The 16,062-nt window shown below is 38.2% G+C and overlaps 1 protein-coding gene across 1 annotated transcript in view; it reads right to left on the reverse strand.

Annotated features, from left to right (window-relative positions):
- The window catches only part of Stat92E (Signal transducer and transcription activator Stat92E), a gene marked incomplete in the record, with an annotated part of 406,006 nt that overhangs the window by 298,519 nt on the left and 91,425 nt on the right, over positions 1 to 16,062 (reverse strand). Inside the window, 1 exon segment of the mRNA XM_070091941.1 lies at positions 15,553 to 15,645. Coding sequence (XP_069948042.1) covers positions 15,553 to 15,645 — 93 coding nt within the window.

The following is a 16,062-nucleotide window of genomic DNA, read 5'->3' on the forward strand; positions in this document are numbered from 1 at the left end:
GAGAAGTTGCAGAGATTGGTGGATGAATTTGGTAGGGTGTGCAAAAGAAGGAAATTAAAGGTGAATACAGGAAAGAGTAAGGTTATGAGGATAACAAAAAGATTAGGTGATGAAAGATTGAATATCAGATTGGAGGGAGAGAGTATGGAGGAGGTGAACGTATTCAGATATTTGGGAGTGGACGTGTCAGCGGATGGGTCTATGAAAGATGAGGTGAATCATAGAATTGATGAGGGAAAAAGAGTGAGTGGTGCACTTAGGAGTCTGTGGAGACAAAGAACTTTGTCCTTGGAGGCAAAGAGGGGAATGTATGAGAGTATAGTTTTACCAACGCTCTTATATGGGTGTGAAGCGTGGGTGATGAATGTTGCAGCGAGGAGAAGGCTGGAGGCAGTGGAGATGTCATGTCTGAGGGCAATGTGTGGTGTGAATATAATGCAGAGAATTCGTAGTTTGGAAGTTAGGAGGAGGTGCGGGGATTACCAAAACTGTTGTCCAGAGGGCTGAGGAAGGGTTGTTGAGGTGGTTCGGACATGTGGAGAGAATGGAAGGTAGTAGGTTGGTAGACAACAACCGCCCAGGGAGGTACTACCGTCCTGCCAAGTGAATGTAAAACAAAAGCCTGTAATTGTTTTACATGATGGTAGGATTGCTGGTGTCTTTTGTCTGTCTCATAAATATGCAAGATTACAGGTATGTCTTGCTACTTCTACTTACACTTAGGTCACACTACACATACATGTACACGTTTATTTATACACACTCATCTGAGTTTTCTTTGATTTTATCTTAATAGTTCTTGGTCTTATTACTTTTCCTTTTATATCCATGGGGAAGTGGAATAAGAATCTTTCCTCCGTAAGCCATGCGTGTTGTAAAAGTCAACTAAAATGCCGGGAACAATGGGCTAGTAACCCCTTTTCCTGTAAAGATTACTAAAAAGAATAAGAAGAAGAAAATTGTCAAAGTGGGAAGTCTGAATGTGCGTGGATGTTGTGCAAATGATAAGAAAGAGATGATTGTGGATGTTATGAATGAGAAGAAGCTGGATGTCCTGGCTTTAAGTGAAACAAAGCTGAAGGGGGTGGGAGAGTTTCAATGGAGAGGAATAAATGGGATTAGGTCAGGGGTTTCAAATAGAGTTAGAGCTAAAGAAGGAGTAGCAATAATGTTGAAGGATAAGCTATGGCAGGAAAAGAGGGACTATAAATGTATTAATTCAAGGATTATGTGGAGTAAAATAAAGATTGGATGTGAAAAGTGGGTTATAGTAAGCGTGTATGCACCTGGAGAAGAAAGAAGTGTAGAGGAGAGAGAGAGATTTTGGGAAATGTTGAGTGAATGCGTGGGGAGTTTTGAATCAAGTGTGAGAGTAATGGTGGTTGGGGATTTCAATGCTAAAGTGGGTAAAAATGTTATGGAGGGAGTAGTAGGTAAATTTGGGGTGCCAGGGGTAAATGTAAATGGGGAGCCTTTAATTGAGCTATGTGTAGAAAGAGATTTGGTAATAAGTAATACATATTTTATGAAAAAGAGGATAAATAAATATACAAGGTATGATGTAGCACGTAATGAAAGTAGTTTGTTAGATTATGTATTGGTGGATAAAAGGTTGATGGGTAGGCTCCAGGATGTACATGTTTATAGAGGGGCAACTGATATATCGGATCATTATTTAGTTGTAGCTACAGTTAGAGTAAGAGGTAGATGGGAAAAGAGGAAGGTGGCAACAACAAGTAAGAGGGAGGTGAAAGTGTATAAACTAAGGGAGGAGGAAGTTCGGGGGAGATATAAGCGACTGTTGGCAGAAAGGTGGGCTAGTGCAAAGATGAGTAGTGGGGGGGGGGGGGGGGTTGAAGAAGGTTGGAATAGTTGTAAAAATGCAGTATTAGAATGTGGGGCAGAAGTTTGTGGTTATAGGAGGGTGGGGGCAGGTGGAAAGAGGAGTGATTGGTGGAATGATGAAGTAAAGGGTGTGATAAAAGAGAAAAAGTTAGCTTATGAGAGGTTTTTACAAAGCAGAAGTGTTATAAGAAAAGCAGAGTATATGGAGAGTAAAAGAAAGGTGAAGAGAGTGGTGAGAGAGTGCAAAAGGAGAGCAGATGATAGAGTGGGAGAGGCACTGTCAAGAAATTTTAATGAAAATAAGAAAAAATTTTGGAGTGAGTTAAACAAGTTAAGAAAGCCTAGGGAAAGTATGGATTTGTCAGTTAAAAACAGAGTAGGGGAGTTAGTAGATGGGGAGAGGGAGGTATTAGGTAGATGGCGAGAATATTTTGAGGAACTTTTAAATGTTGAGGAAGAAAGGGAGGTGGTAATTTCATGCACTGGTCAGGGAGGAGGTATACCATCTTTTAGGAGTGAAGAAGAGCAGAATGTAAGTGTGGGGGAGGTACGTGAGGCATTACGTAGAATGAAAGGGGGTAAAGCAGCTGGAACTGATGGGATCATGACAGAAATGTTAAAAGCAGGGGGGGATATAGTGTTGGAGTGGTTGGTACTTTTGTTTAATAAATGTATGAAAGAGGGGAAGGTACCTAGGGATTGGCGGAGAGCATGTATAGTCCCTTTATATAAAGGGAAAGGGGACAAAAGAGATTGTAAAAATTATAGAGGAATAAGTTTATTGAGTATACCAGGAAAAGTGTACGGTAGGGTTATAATTGAAAGAATTAGAGGTAAGACAGAATGTAGGATTGCGGATGAGCAAGGAGGTTTCAGAGTGGGTAGGGGATGTGTAGATCAAGTGTTTACATTGAAGCATATATGTGAACAGTATTTAGATAAAGGTAGGGAAGTTTTTATTGCATTTATGGATTTAGAAAAGGCATATGATAGAGTGGATAGGGGAGCAATGTGGCAGATGTTGCAAGTATATGGAATAGGTGGTAAGTTACTAAATGCTGTAAAGAGTTTTTATGAGGATAGTGAGGCTCAGGTTAGGGTGTGTAGAAGAGAGGGAGACTACTTCCCGGTAAAAGTAGGTCTTAGACAGGGATGTGTAATGTCACCATGGTTGTTTAATATATTTATAGATGGGGTTGTAAAAGAAGTAAATGCTAGGGTGTTCGGGAGAGGGGTGGGATTAAATTATGGGGAATCAAATTCAAAATGGGAATTAACACAGTTACTTTTTGCTGATGATACTGTGCTTATGGGAGATTCTAAAGAAAAATTGCAAAGGTTAGTGGATGAGTTTGGGAATGTGTGTAAAGGTAGAAAGTTGAAAGTGAACATAGAAAAGAGTAAGGTGATGAGGGTATCAAATGATTTAGATAAAGAAAAATTGGATATCAAATTGGGGAGGAGGAGTATGGAAGAAGTGAATGTTTTCAGATACTTGGGAGTTGACGTGTCGGCGGATGGATTTATGAAGGATGAGGTTAATCATAGAATTGATGAGGGAAAAAAGGTGAGTGGTGCATTGAGGTATATGTGGAGTCAAAAAACGTTATCTATGGAGGCAAAGAAGGGAATGTATGAAAGTATAGTAGTACCAACACTCTTATATGGGTGTGAAGCTTGGGTGGTAAATGCAGCAGCGAGGAGACGGTTGGAGGCAGTGGAGATGTCCTGTCTAAGGGCAATGTGTGGTGTAAATATTATGCAGAAAATTCGGAGTGTGGAAATTAGGAAAAGGTGTGGAGTTAATAAAAGTATTAGTCAGAGGGCAGAAGAGGGGTTGTTGAGGTGGTTTGGTCATTTAGAGAGAATGGATCAAAGTAGAATGACATGGAAAGCATATAAATCTATAGGGGAAGGAAGGCGAGGTAGGGGTCGTCCTCGAAAGGGTTGGAGAGAGGGGGTAAAGGAGGTTTTGTGGGCAAGGGGCTTGGACTTCCAGCAAGCGTGCGTGAGCGTGTTAGATAGGAGTGAATGGAGACGAATGGTACTTGGGACCTGACGATCTGTTGGAGTGTGAGCAGGGTAATATTTAGTGAAGGGATTCAGGGAAACCGGTTATTTTCATATAGTCGGACTTGAGTCCTGGAAATGGGAAGTACAATGCCTGCACTTTAAAGGAGGGGTTTGGGATATTGGCAGTTTGGAGGGATATGTTGTGTATCTTTATACGTATATGCTTCTAAACTGTTGTATTCTGAGCACCTCTGCAAAAACAGTGATTATGTGTGAGTGTGGTGAAAGTGTTGAATGATGATGAAAGCATTTTCTTTTTGGGGATTTTCTTTCTTTTTTGGGTCACCCTGCCTCGGTGGGAGACGGCCGACTTGTTGAAAAAAAAAAAAAGAGACTTAGTGCTTGGATCTCACAGAGAATGTAAACAAACCAGGTGGGGCGTGGTGACTGTATTAGAAAGTCAGGTGGGGGAACCGTATAGCGAGTTTGGGTCATAATTTTAAATGACCATATTAGCGGAACGCCGCAAAGCGAAACGCTGTAAAGCGGGGCCCTACTGTATGCATTCCAAGCACCTTCCAGAGATCATATATTAACCTTTCACTGTCCAGACCCCCAAAATAATTACTGCTCTCAGTGTCCACATTTTTTTTTTCTAATTTTTCTGAAATGTTAGAGAATCTTTTTCTGAAGGCAATAACATCAAAAGTACAAAAGTTGATAGAAAACTTGCAGAATTACACAGGCACAAAGTTAGGGATCTTGGTATAATTTACTCACTGGCAATTCTGCCCACTCTGAGTTCTATTTTGTGTCTATTCCGTTGTTCTTTTCAGCAAAATTCTTAGCTATCAACTGACCACAAGAAACCACCTATTCAACTATTTCAACTACCCCATAAACTGCACATTAGTCAGTTATTTGGCCAACTTTACACAAAATTTAAAAAATATCATTTTAAAAATAGTTTATAATAAACAATGTAGACATTCCTAGCACTAAAACAATTTCCTCTGTTTATTAGTGGGGTCCCCAGGCCACTCCTATATTACACTTACATGTACTTGCCTTCCATTTTGAATTCTTATTCACACAAAAATAGAAGATTTACTACACTTCTCAGATAATAAAATTTAACTAGGAAATATTGGTTGTGGTTTACAGCATCCTAATAATTGAGTCAGACCTATTAAAAACCTATAAAACAGACTAGGGGTCATAGGGGACGGAAGGGCCTTATCTGTCCTCTGGAATATTGGCAAAAACTGAATATTTCCACTATTTTGAGCTAAATTTCAAGCTTACCTTTGAAGAGTTTCGAGAGTTTCTCTCCTCTCTGAACCCAGCCGTGGGCCAGGCTCGTCTGGTGCTTGCCTGGTCAACCAGGCTGTTGCTGCTGGGGGCCCGCTGCCCCACATATCCATCACAGCCTGGTTCATCTGGCACCTGATGAAGATACCTGTCCAGTTTCCTCTTGAAGGCTTCTACATTTGTTGCAGCCGTGTTTCTGATATCTTCTGGTATGATATTGAATAGTCTGGAACCCAGGATGTTGATCCAGTGTACCCTTATTGTCCCCATTGCACCCCTGCTCCTCAATGGGTTTATTTTACAATTCCTCCCATATCTCTCACTCCAGTAAGTTGTTATGGCAGTGTGCAGATTTTGGACCAGGCCCTCAAGTAGTTTCCAGGTACAGTGGACCCTCAGTTAATGCCTTTAATCCATTCCAGAGAGCTAGGCTCTAACCAATTTAGCCTTTAAGCGAATTAGTTTTCACCATAAGAAATAATGGAAATCCAATTAATCTGCTCCAGACACCCAAAAGTATTAAACAAAATAATTTTTTTACATGAAATATACATTTCCCAACACAGAAAACAATGATACATGAAGAATAAAACAATAATAACATCACACTTACCTTTATTGTGGACTTGTTGATGAATGATGAGATGGGAGGAAGGCAGAGGATGAAGGTGTTCTATTGTTTGGAAGGGAAATCCCCTTCTATAAAGACTTCAGGTAACAAATCCTTTTCTGGCTTGTGTCCTGGGAGTGCCTTTTCCTCCTGAGTAATGTAGGTACTGTTTGGCATTTTCTTCCTAAACAGGCCTGTTTCATCACAATTGAACACTTGTTGGGGTTTTAATTTTTCAGCTTTGTAAACAATGGCACACTGGCTGGTGCACAGAGTGAGTGGCCAGGCCCGCTAAGGGTGCTGTGCCAACACGTTCGGGACAAAAGCTTCTAACAGAGTGTTTAGGTGTCATCCGAGCCAATTTTTTTACACCAAAGCAAGCCATTATCCGATTTTGGCATTATCCGATGCAGGTGTTAACTGAGAGTCTACTGTATATATTATCATGCACCTCTCTCTCCTCCACTTCAATGAGTACAAGTTCAAGACTTGAAGGCATTCCCAGTAATTTAGGTGCTTTACTGGCTCAATGCGAGCTGTAAACAATCTCTGTATTTGTTCCAGCTATGGTATTTCTCCTGCTTTGAACGGGGCAGTCAGCACTGAGCAATATTCTAAGTGAGGGAGTGCTAGTGATTTGAAGGATGTCACCATCAGTATTATTTCCCTTGTTTTGAAAGTTCTCGGTACCCACCTCGTCATCCTCCTGGCTGTCGTGATCTTTGTCTTGTTGTGGTCTTTAACCCTTTGACTGTTTTGGTCGTATATATACATCGGCCTAGGAAAGGTTGGAGGGAGGTGGTAAAGGAGGTTTTGTGTGTGAGGGGCTTGGACTTCCAGCAGGCATGCGTGAGCGTGTTTGATAGGAGTGAATGGAGACAAATGGTTTTTAATACCTGACGTGCTGTTGGAGTGTGAGCCAAGTAACATTTATGAAGGGGTTCAGGGAAACCGGCAAGCCGGACTTGAGTCCTGGAGATGGGAAGTACAGTGCCTGCACTCTGAAGGAAGGGTGTTAATGTTGCAGTTTAAAAACTGTAGTGTAAAGCACCCTTCTGGCAAGACAGTGATGGAGTGAATGATGGTGAAAGTTTTTCTTTTTCGGGCCACCCTGCCTTGGTGGGAATCGGCCAGTGTGATAATAAAAAAAATAAAAAAATAATATTTGGGTGTCTGAAATGAATTGGATTTCCATTAATTCTTATGGGGAAAATGGTTTCGCCAATCGTTTGCTTCGCCATTCAGCAGACTCTCTGAACGGATTAATCACAAAACTCGGGGGTCCACTGTGCCTTTATTGAGGACTCTTGTTGGCGTCTGGAAGATATTGAGGAGGAGGGAGGGAGGACTTATTACTGTTTGGAATGAGAATCCCCCTCAACCACTGCCTCAGCAATTGCCTCCACCACTGCCTCAACCACAGCCTCAACCACAGCCTCAACCACTGCTTCAACCACTGCCTCAACCACTGTCTCAACCACTGTCTCAACCACTGCCTCCACCAATGCGGCACACTGCCTTCTATTTTTGCACAATTTCTTCACTTCTATGGTGTGTCTCACTTTCTTTACTAAAGGGCTGCCTTTTCGAAGTTTCTTTGGGCACACGGTTAATTATGTAGCAGTCGCACTCAAACGACAAGCACAAAACACAGTGAATTTATATTGTGAAATGTTTGGAAGAGCTCACAGGGTAATGTTCACTCAAGGATAAACAAGCAGCCAGACTGACTCATGACACCTGAGCAGGCAGGCGCACAGGTGCTGGCAGGCAGACAGGTCTGGTACACAGGCCAAAACACAGGGCACAGTGCGAAACTTGGAACAAAATTTAGCCGAAAAAAGCGGTCTAAACTCGAAGCTGCCGATAGGGCAGCCGAAACTCAGGGTTCCACTGTATCACCGAGTGAGCGGCAGTCGCCAGTGTTGCCATAAGCAGTTCATTTTCTGTCAACTTCACGCCTCTATATCTCGGTAAGTACTAATCACAAAATTTTGTTTTTCTTTTAAAACACTCAGAAAAATATTCTTAAGATTTTGGTACGAAAAAATCATTTTTCTTTTTTTTAATATTTTTCGACACTGAGAGCAAGTTTGTGATCAGGGCTCTCAACAGTGAAAGGGTTAAACTGATTTGCAGGCAGGGGTCCTTTAGTATTTTCTGGTAATGAATTCCAGATCATCGGGCCCTTTACGTGCATAGCATTTTTGCATAGGGCGAGATGGACACGTGGGACACCGAAGACTGATTTGTGTCTTGTATTATGGCTGTGTGTTCTGTTATAGTTATCAAGGAGGAGTTTGAGATGAGGGTTTATATTTGAGTGTAGTGTTCTGTGTATGTAGTAAGCACAATAATAAGTTAGGATGTTTTGTATACTAAGTTAGTTAAGACTCTTGAAAAGCAGTGGAGTATGCTGTCTAGTGCAGAAGATAGTAATCAATCGCACTGCAGCTTTTTGTTGGGTTATTAAAGGTTTAAGGTGATTTGCTGTGGTTTAGCCCCATGCACAAATGCCACAGGCGAGGTAAGAATAAATGAGAGAGTAATAAAGAGCAAGTATAACTCTACAGGAGCTCTGACAAGCCATTATGGCTTGACAAAGATAACAAGAAGCGAAACATTGCCAATAAAAATTGTCACAGCTGCACCTGTGCCCTTTTACCACACATATCTGGAGAGCTGCAACAGAACACAGGGACACAATACATGGAACAAGTATGTCCTTGACATTCCATATACGGTGGAACCATTGGTCACGACCATAATTCGTTCCAAAATTCTGGTCGCAACCTGATTTGGTCGTAACCCGAACCTAACTTCCCTACTGGATTGCACATAAATACGATTAATCTGTTCCAGACCCCTACGAACTGTAAGTAAAAAATTTTTTTTTTCAAGATTTTTAAGCACAAAAAGTTAATTATACCACAGAATGCACAGATTAATAGTAAACTAAATGAAAAAACCTTGAATAACACTGAGAAAACTTTGAACAACAGAGAACACTTACACTGCACATGTCCGTTCTAGACTCCTACAACCCGTTCGCTGTAAACATTTTTTTTTTTTTTAAGAGTTTTAAGCACAGAAAAAATAATCAAAGTTTGAAAAATCCTTAATTATATAAAATAATGCATAGTTTAAGCCTTTTAAAGTCCATCACATATTTCTACGGCTTTGAAGCCAGGGTCCAAACCGTAGTTCTAAGCCATGAGCTCGGTTCACTCAGATAAGCTGTGAGCGGTAAATTTGGGCCTAGATACAAGAGAATACATCTATGTGGTAAGTGTGCACCACATAATACAAATCTTGCAGCACACAGTGCATAATGGGAGAAAAAAAAATTGAATTAAAACAGCAACTTGGGGGTGTTTTTCAATTTTTTTTTATAGTTGTATTTGCAATTTCTTGTTCTCATTTGATAGAATGGATGATATATTACAGAAATAAAGATGATTTAGATTGGTTTTAGTACAGAAAATGGTTTGAAACTGAGCTCAAAGTAGCAAAAATGTTCAATTTTTGCCTATGTTCAATAGTAAACAAATGATGTCATACATCTAATACGCATCAGATGGTGGGACTAATATACATACATTCACAAATGTGGTGATATTATTTATACAATTATTACAATATTGCATGACAGTAAATCTTCTATTTTTTGGTTTGAATAAACATTCATTATGTGAATTAAAAATCAAAATGTAATTCATTTGTAAAGCCTGAAAACATAACTAATGAACAGAGGAAATGTTAGTTTAGTGCCAGGAATGCCTGCATTGTTTATTCTGGACTATTTTGAAATTGGAATATTTTGAACTTAGTGTTAAATTGGCCAAATTACCAAATTCCGATCATTTTATTTGGTAGCTGAAACAGTTGACTGGGTGATTTCTTGTGCTCAATCAATGCAATAGAAGTAATACTAGCAAAATAGCTAAGAATCTGGTTGATTGGAATGATATAATTTGCCTAAAATGGGAGTCAAAGTTGGCAAAATCACTGATGCATAAATATCGCTGACACATCAAAATTCACAAGAGCGTAATTTCATAAATTTTCCATCACATTTTGTACTTTTTGCTTTATTACCTTCAGAAAAAGATTCTCTACCATTTCTCAAGAAAAAATAACAAAATTTTTTTTTTAAATTTCTTAACTCTGACTGTTTTGGTCGTATATATACGTCTTACGCGCCACTGTTTCGGACGTATTTATACACGTAAATTCTAGCAGCTTCAAATCAAGCAGGAGAAAGCTGGTAGGTCCACATGTGAGAGAATGGGTCTGTGTGGTTAGTGTGCACCACATAAAAGAAATCCTGCAGCATGCAGTGCGTAATGAGAAAAAAAACTGGATTAAAACGCCGACTTTGAAATGTATTTTTGTATAGTATTTATCGTTGTAGTCTTGTTTTCATGGTCTCACGAGATAAAATGGAAAACATATTACAGATATAGAGATGATTTTGATTAGTTTCACGATGAAAATGACCTTGAAATTGAGCTCAAAGTAGCGGAAATGTTCGATTTTTATCAATGTTCAGGAGTAAGCAAATCATACCACACGTCCAATACACGTCAACTGGGGAGTCTAATATTCTTTCACTAGTGCAATGATATTATTTATACCATTTTTACAAAATGCAGTAGTCTGCCTAACAGTAAAATTTGTATTTTTTTGTATGAATAAAAAAAATCAAAATAGAAAGCAATAGTAATATAAGAGGGGCCTAGAGACGTGACTAATGAACAAAGGATATGTTATTATAGTGCCAAGAATGTCTACATTGTTTATTTTGGACTATTTTGAAACTGGCATCTTTTTTAATTTGCATGAAATTGGCCAAATTGCCAATTTCTGACCACTTTATTGGGAAGTTCAAATCAGTAAATGGGCAGCTTCTTGTACTCAACTGATAGAAAAAACTGAGTTCTAAAGAAATAGCTATGAGTTTGGTCAACTGGAACAACGGAATTGGCCAAGAACAGGGCTGAAAGTTGGCTAAATCGCCGATGCGTATATGTCGCCAAGACCAATAACTTCGCGGGAGCCTAATTCCGTGAGTTTTCGACCAAATTTTGTACATTTGGTGTCATTACCATCGAGAAAAGATTCTCTATCATTTCATAAGAAAAAATAATTTTTTTCCCAAAAATTTTGCAACAAAGAATGACAGTTTCAGAAAGGGGCTTGCGACAGTCAAAGGGTTAAGATTTGGCCTCTGGACCCAGAAAGGGTCAATAGAGAAAAACGCCTTAAATAACAGATTTAGGTGTACACAAACAACAGGAAGTGGGGACAATTGATGCGTGCAAAAAAATGGCACGGAATGTGAAAATTGACGCAGCTGTGTTTGTTCGGCACCCGATTATGTGTTCATGACCAGATGCAAAAGTTTGGCAAATTTTTTGGTTGTGAACCGATTTGTTTGTGTTCAGAAGGGTTCACGGCCAGAGGTTCCACTGTATATGACAACCTGTTCAAAGACTACGTCAATGAAAGTCCCAAAAATTTGGAACTTGTTGCCAGAAAACAGTAAAAATTCCCTATCTGCCAAAATTTTTACTTATATTGTTAAAAACATTAAACCTCACATAAATGTTATATTCCTTAACTGTCTGTAAATTCTTATACTTTAGTTACACCACCTCAATGCATATAACTAAGATACAAGTCAAAAATGAAGTTTGTTCTGTTCCAGACTAAAAAATGCAATATTTTTTCAGTGAAAGCAAAACAATTTTTAACCACTTCGGTGTCAGTCCCGTACAATTACGGCTTTGAAGCCAGTAACGGTCCTGTAAAACAACGCCAAAATTCTAGCGGCTTCAAATCTTGTGGGAGAAAGCTGGTAGGCCTACATACGAGAGAATGGGCCTGCAAGGTCAATGTGCTCAGTATAAAAAAAAAACCTGTAGCAAGCAGTGCACGAGAAAAAAAAAACTGTGACCGTGTTTTTGGTTTAAAATAATAACTCTGTGGTGTATTTTTGTATGGTATTTATGGTTGCATTCTCACTTTTTGGTTTCATTTGATAGAATGGAAAGATATACTACAGAAATAGAGGAGATTTTGAATGGTTTACTGACTAAAAGTAGCTTGAAATTAAGCTCAAAGTAGCAGACATGTTCAATTTTGACAACGTTCAAGAGTAAACAAATTATGTTACGTGTTCAATACACATCAACTGATGGGTCTAATGTGCATTCAGGAATGCACTAATATTATTTATGCAATTATTATCATTATGCAGTAGCCTGAATAACAGTAAATCATAAATTTTTTGTGTTAATAAAAATTCTAAATGAAAATCAAGCATAATGTAAGAGGGGCCTGGAGACGTGACTAATGAACGAGAAAATGTTATTTAACCCTTTGACTTTTGAGACCTCAAATCCTGAAGTCTCTCTCTGTCACAAAATATTTGAAAAAAAAAAAAAAAAAAAAAAAAGTTCTTATCAAATAATAAGAGAATTTTTTCCCAATGGTAATGACACCAAAAGTACAAAATTTGAAGTTAGCAATCTTGGCAATATACATGCACTGGCGATTTCACCCACTCTAAGCCTATTTTCGGCCAATTCCATTCTTCCAATCAACCAAACTCACAGCTATTTCTTTACAACTCCATTTGTTCTATCGATTGAGTACAAGAAACAGCGCATTTACCGATTTCAACTACCCAATAAAGTGGTCAGAAATTGGCAATTTGGCCAATTTAACACATTTCTTCTAAAAATGGTGTTACATGAGAATGGGAGTGTTCCTCTTTATTTATTCTACTGTATCAATGTGTAAACAATTTGTACACAATGTAAAGTGTTTGTATTATGGTATAATACAAATGTGTATGAACCAAAACCGGATGCGTTAGTCTCTTCGTTCACATTGCTTCTCTGTCCTCTCATTCTTTCTCTCTCTTGTTTATTCATTTGAGCTCATTTATTCATCTCTCACCCTACATTAAGACTACAAATATTTTAAGGTAATTAACCCTTTGAGGGTCAAGAGGGCCTCTCCCAAACTCGTTCTCAGGGTCAAAAAATCTTTAAAAAAAAAAAAATTCTTATAAAATGATAATCTTTTTCTGATCATAATGACACCAAAAGTAAGAAATTTGATAAAAAAAAAACTTACGGAATTATGCTCTTGTGAAGTTAACGGTCTCAAAGTCAGCGATTTTGCCAAATTTGGGCCCTATTTTCGGCCAATTCCAATGTTGCAGTTGACTAAAATCATAGTTATTTCCCTAGAACTCTATTAGTTCCATCAATTGAGTACAAGAATTCGCCCATTTACCGATTTCAACTACCCAATAAAGTAGTCAGAAATTGGCAATTTGGGCAATTTCACACAAATTTCAGAAGATGCCAATTTCAAAATAGGGCTCAGAATAAACAAGACAGACATTCATGGCACTAAAATAACATTTTATCTGTTCATCAGTCATGTCTCTAGGCCCCTCTTACATTACTTTTGCTTTCCATTTTGAATTTTTATTCTCACAGACAATAGAAAGTTTTCTGTTATGTATACTACTGCATCATTGTAAAAATGGTATAAATGATATCAGCGCACTTATGAAAGAATATTAGACTCACCAGTTGACATGTATTGGACGCGTGGCTTGATTTGTTTACTCTTGAATATCGGCAAAAATTTATCATTTTCGCTACTTTGAGCTCAATTTCAAGGTACTTGTCATCGTGAAACCAATCAAAATCATCTCTACTTCTGTAATATATCTTCCATTCTATCAAATGCAATGAAGGAAATGAGAATACACCCATAAATACCATACATAAATTCACTCGAAAGTCGCTGTTTTAAACCAAAAACACAGTCAAAGTTTTTCTTTCTCATTATGCACAGCGTGCTTCAGGATTTTTTTTACTGTGCACACTGGCCACACAGACCCATTCTTTCATATGTAGGCCTGCCAGCTTTCTTTCGCGAGATCTGAAGGCACTAGAATTTAAGCGTACAAGTACGTGACCAACCCTAGCTGCAATGACGTACTTTTATGTGACTAACCCTCAAAGGGTTAATGAATGTACTGTATATGTATTTTATCACTCTGGAGCACTTTAAATATCATAATACATTACGTGTGGGTGGAGAGGGATGTGCTGGCCTGGCTGGCTACCATACACCTGACTTCCTACAAATAAATACGACTCACCTCTCACCCTACATTAAGGCTACAAATATTTTAAGGTAAGTAATGGGTGTACTGTGTGTGTATTTTACTTTTTATTGTTTTTAACCCTTTCAGAGTTGAGACCCCTGATCCTGAACTTGCTCTCAGAGTCGAAAATTTAAAAAAAAATTATATTATCCTTATGAAATGTTAGAGAATCCTTTCCTAATGATAATGGCACCAAAAGTATGAGATTTGATGGAAAACTTACAGAATTGTGCTCTCACGAAGTTAGTGGCCTCGGCAATACTTACGCATCGGCGATTTCGTCCACTTTGAGTCCTATTTTCGGCCAATTCCAATGTTCCAGTCCACTAAAATCATAGCTATTTCACTAGAGCTCCATTTGTTTTATTGAATGAATACAAGGAACCGTCCATTTACCAATTTCAACTACCAAATGAAGTGGTTAAAAATTGGCATTTTGACCAATTTCACACAAATTTCAAAAGATGCCAATTTCAAAACAAGGTCCAGAATAAACAATGTAGACACTCCTGGCACTAAAGTAACATTTTTTCTGTTCATTAGTCACGTCTCCAGGCCCCTCTCAAATTATTCTTGCTTTCTATTTTGAATTTTTATTCACACAAAAAATAGAAGATTTACTGTTATGCATTACTGTAATAATTGTATAAATAATGTCAACCTATTTGTGGCTATATATTAGAATGGCTAGTTGGATACTTACTTACTCGAACATTTCCTCTAATTTGAGCTCAATTTCTAGGTCCTTTTCTTTGTGAAACCAATCAAAATCATTTCTATTTCTCTAATAAGTCTTCAATTCTATCAAACCAGACCAAGAAAACGAGAACACAACCATAAATACTATAGGAAAACACACCTCAAAGTCAGTGCTTTAATCTAAAAACATGGTCAGAGTTTATTTTTCATTATGCACTGTGTGCTGCTGGATTTTTTTATACTGTGCACAATGACCACACAGACCCATTCTCTCACATGTGGACCTACCAGCTTTCTCCCACTTGATTTGAAGCCGCTAGAATTTTGGCGTATTAATACGTCAAAAACACTGGCTCATAAAATGTATTTATACGATACCGACAGTCAAAGAGTTAAGTGCCAGGAATGTCTGCACTGTTCATTCCTGCCCCTATTCTGATATTTGGCTTTCTTGAATTTTGTGTGAAACTGGCTAATTTAGTAATTTCTGATTGCTTTTTTGTGTAGTTGAAATGGGTAAATGGGCAGTTTCTTGTACTAAATCAATAGAATAAAAGAAGTTCTAGTGAAACAGCTATGAGTTTGGGCAAGTGAAACAAAGGAATTGGCCCAAAATAAGGCTCAAAGTAGGCAAAATCACTGATGCATAAATATCAGAGAGACCACTAACTTCACAAGAGCGTAATTCCATAAGTTTTCCATCAAATTTTGAACTTTTGGTTTCATTACCTTTGGAAAAAGATTATCATGATAATTTTTTTTTTTAAATTCTTCGACACTACGAGCAAATTTGTGAGCAGGGTTCTCGACACTCAAAGGGTTAATAAGATCAGAGGTTTTTATCATGGATTTATACAAAGAATAAAAGAATACTTACATTTTCATGTTGCTGAACCAGATGAAGTTCTGTTTTGAGGCACTCACGTATAATAGAGACTAAAGCAAGGGGATTATTATTCAGGTACCGAGTCTGAAATAAAAAGACAGATTTTAATAAATGCACTTACAATAATACATTAATAAACAATATTTAATTTTATACAAGTAAGTAGTTTATAATTTCCTAGGTAGTAGGTTGGTAGACACCCACCCACCCAGGGAGGTACTACCATCCTGCCAATTGAGTGTGAAAAGGACGCCAAAAATTGTTTTACATGATGGAAGGATTGCTGGTATCTTTTTTCTGTCTCATAAACATGCAAAATTTCAGGTATGTCTTGCTACTTCTACTTATACTTAGGTCACACTGCACATGCATGTACAAGCATATACATGTATATACATACCCCTCTGGGTTTTCTTCTATTTTCTTTATAGCTCTTATTCTTGTTTATTTCCTTTTATTTCCATAGGAAAGTGGAACAGATTTCTTCCTCCATAAGCCATG

Source organism: Cherax quadricarinatus, chromosome 37 (assembly GCF_038502225.1).
Source record: "Cherax quadricarinatus isolate ZL_2023a chromosome 37, ASM3850222v1, whole genome shotgun sequence".
NCBI lineage: Eukaryota > Metazoa > Arthropoda > Malacostraca > Decapoda > Parastacidae > Cherax > Cherax quadricarinatus.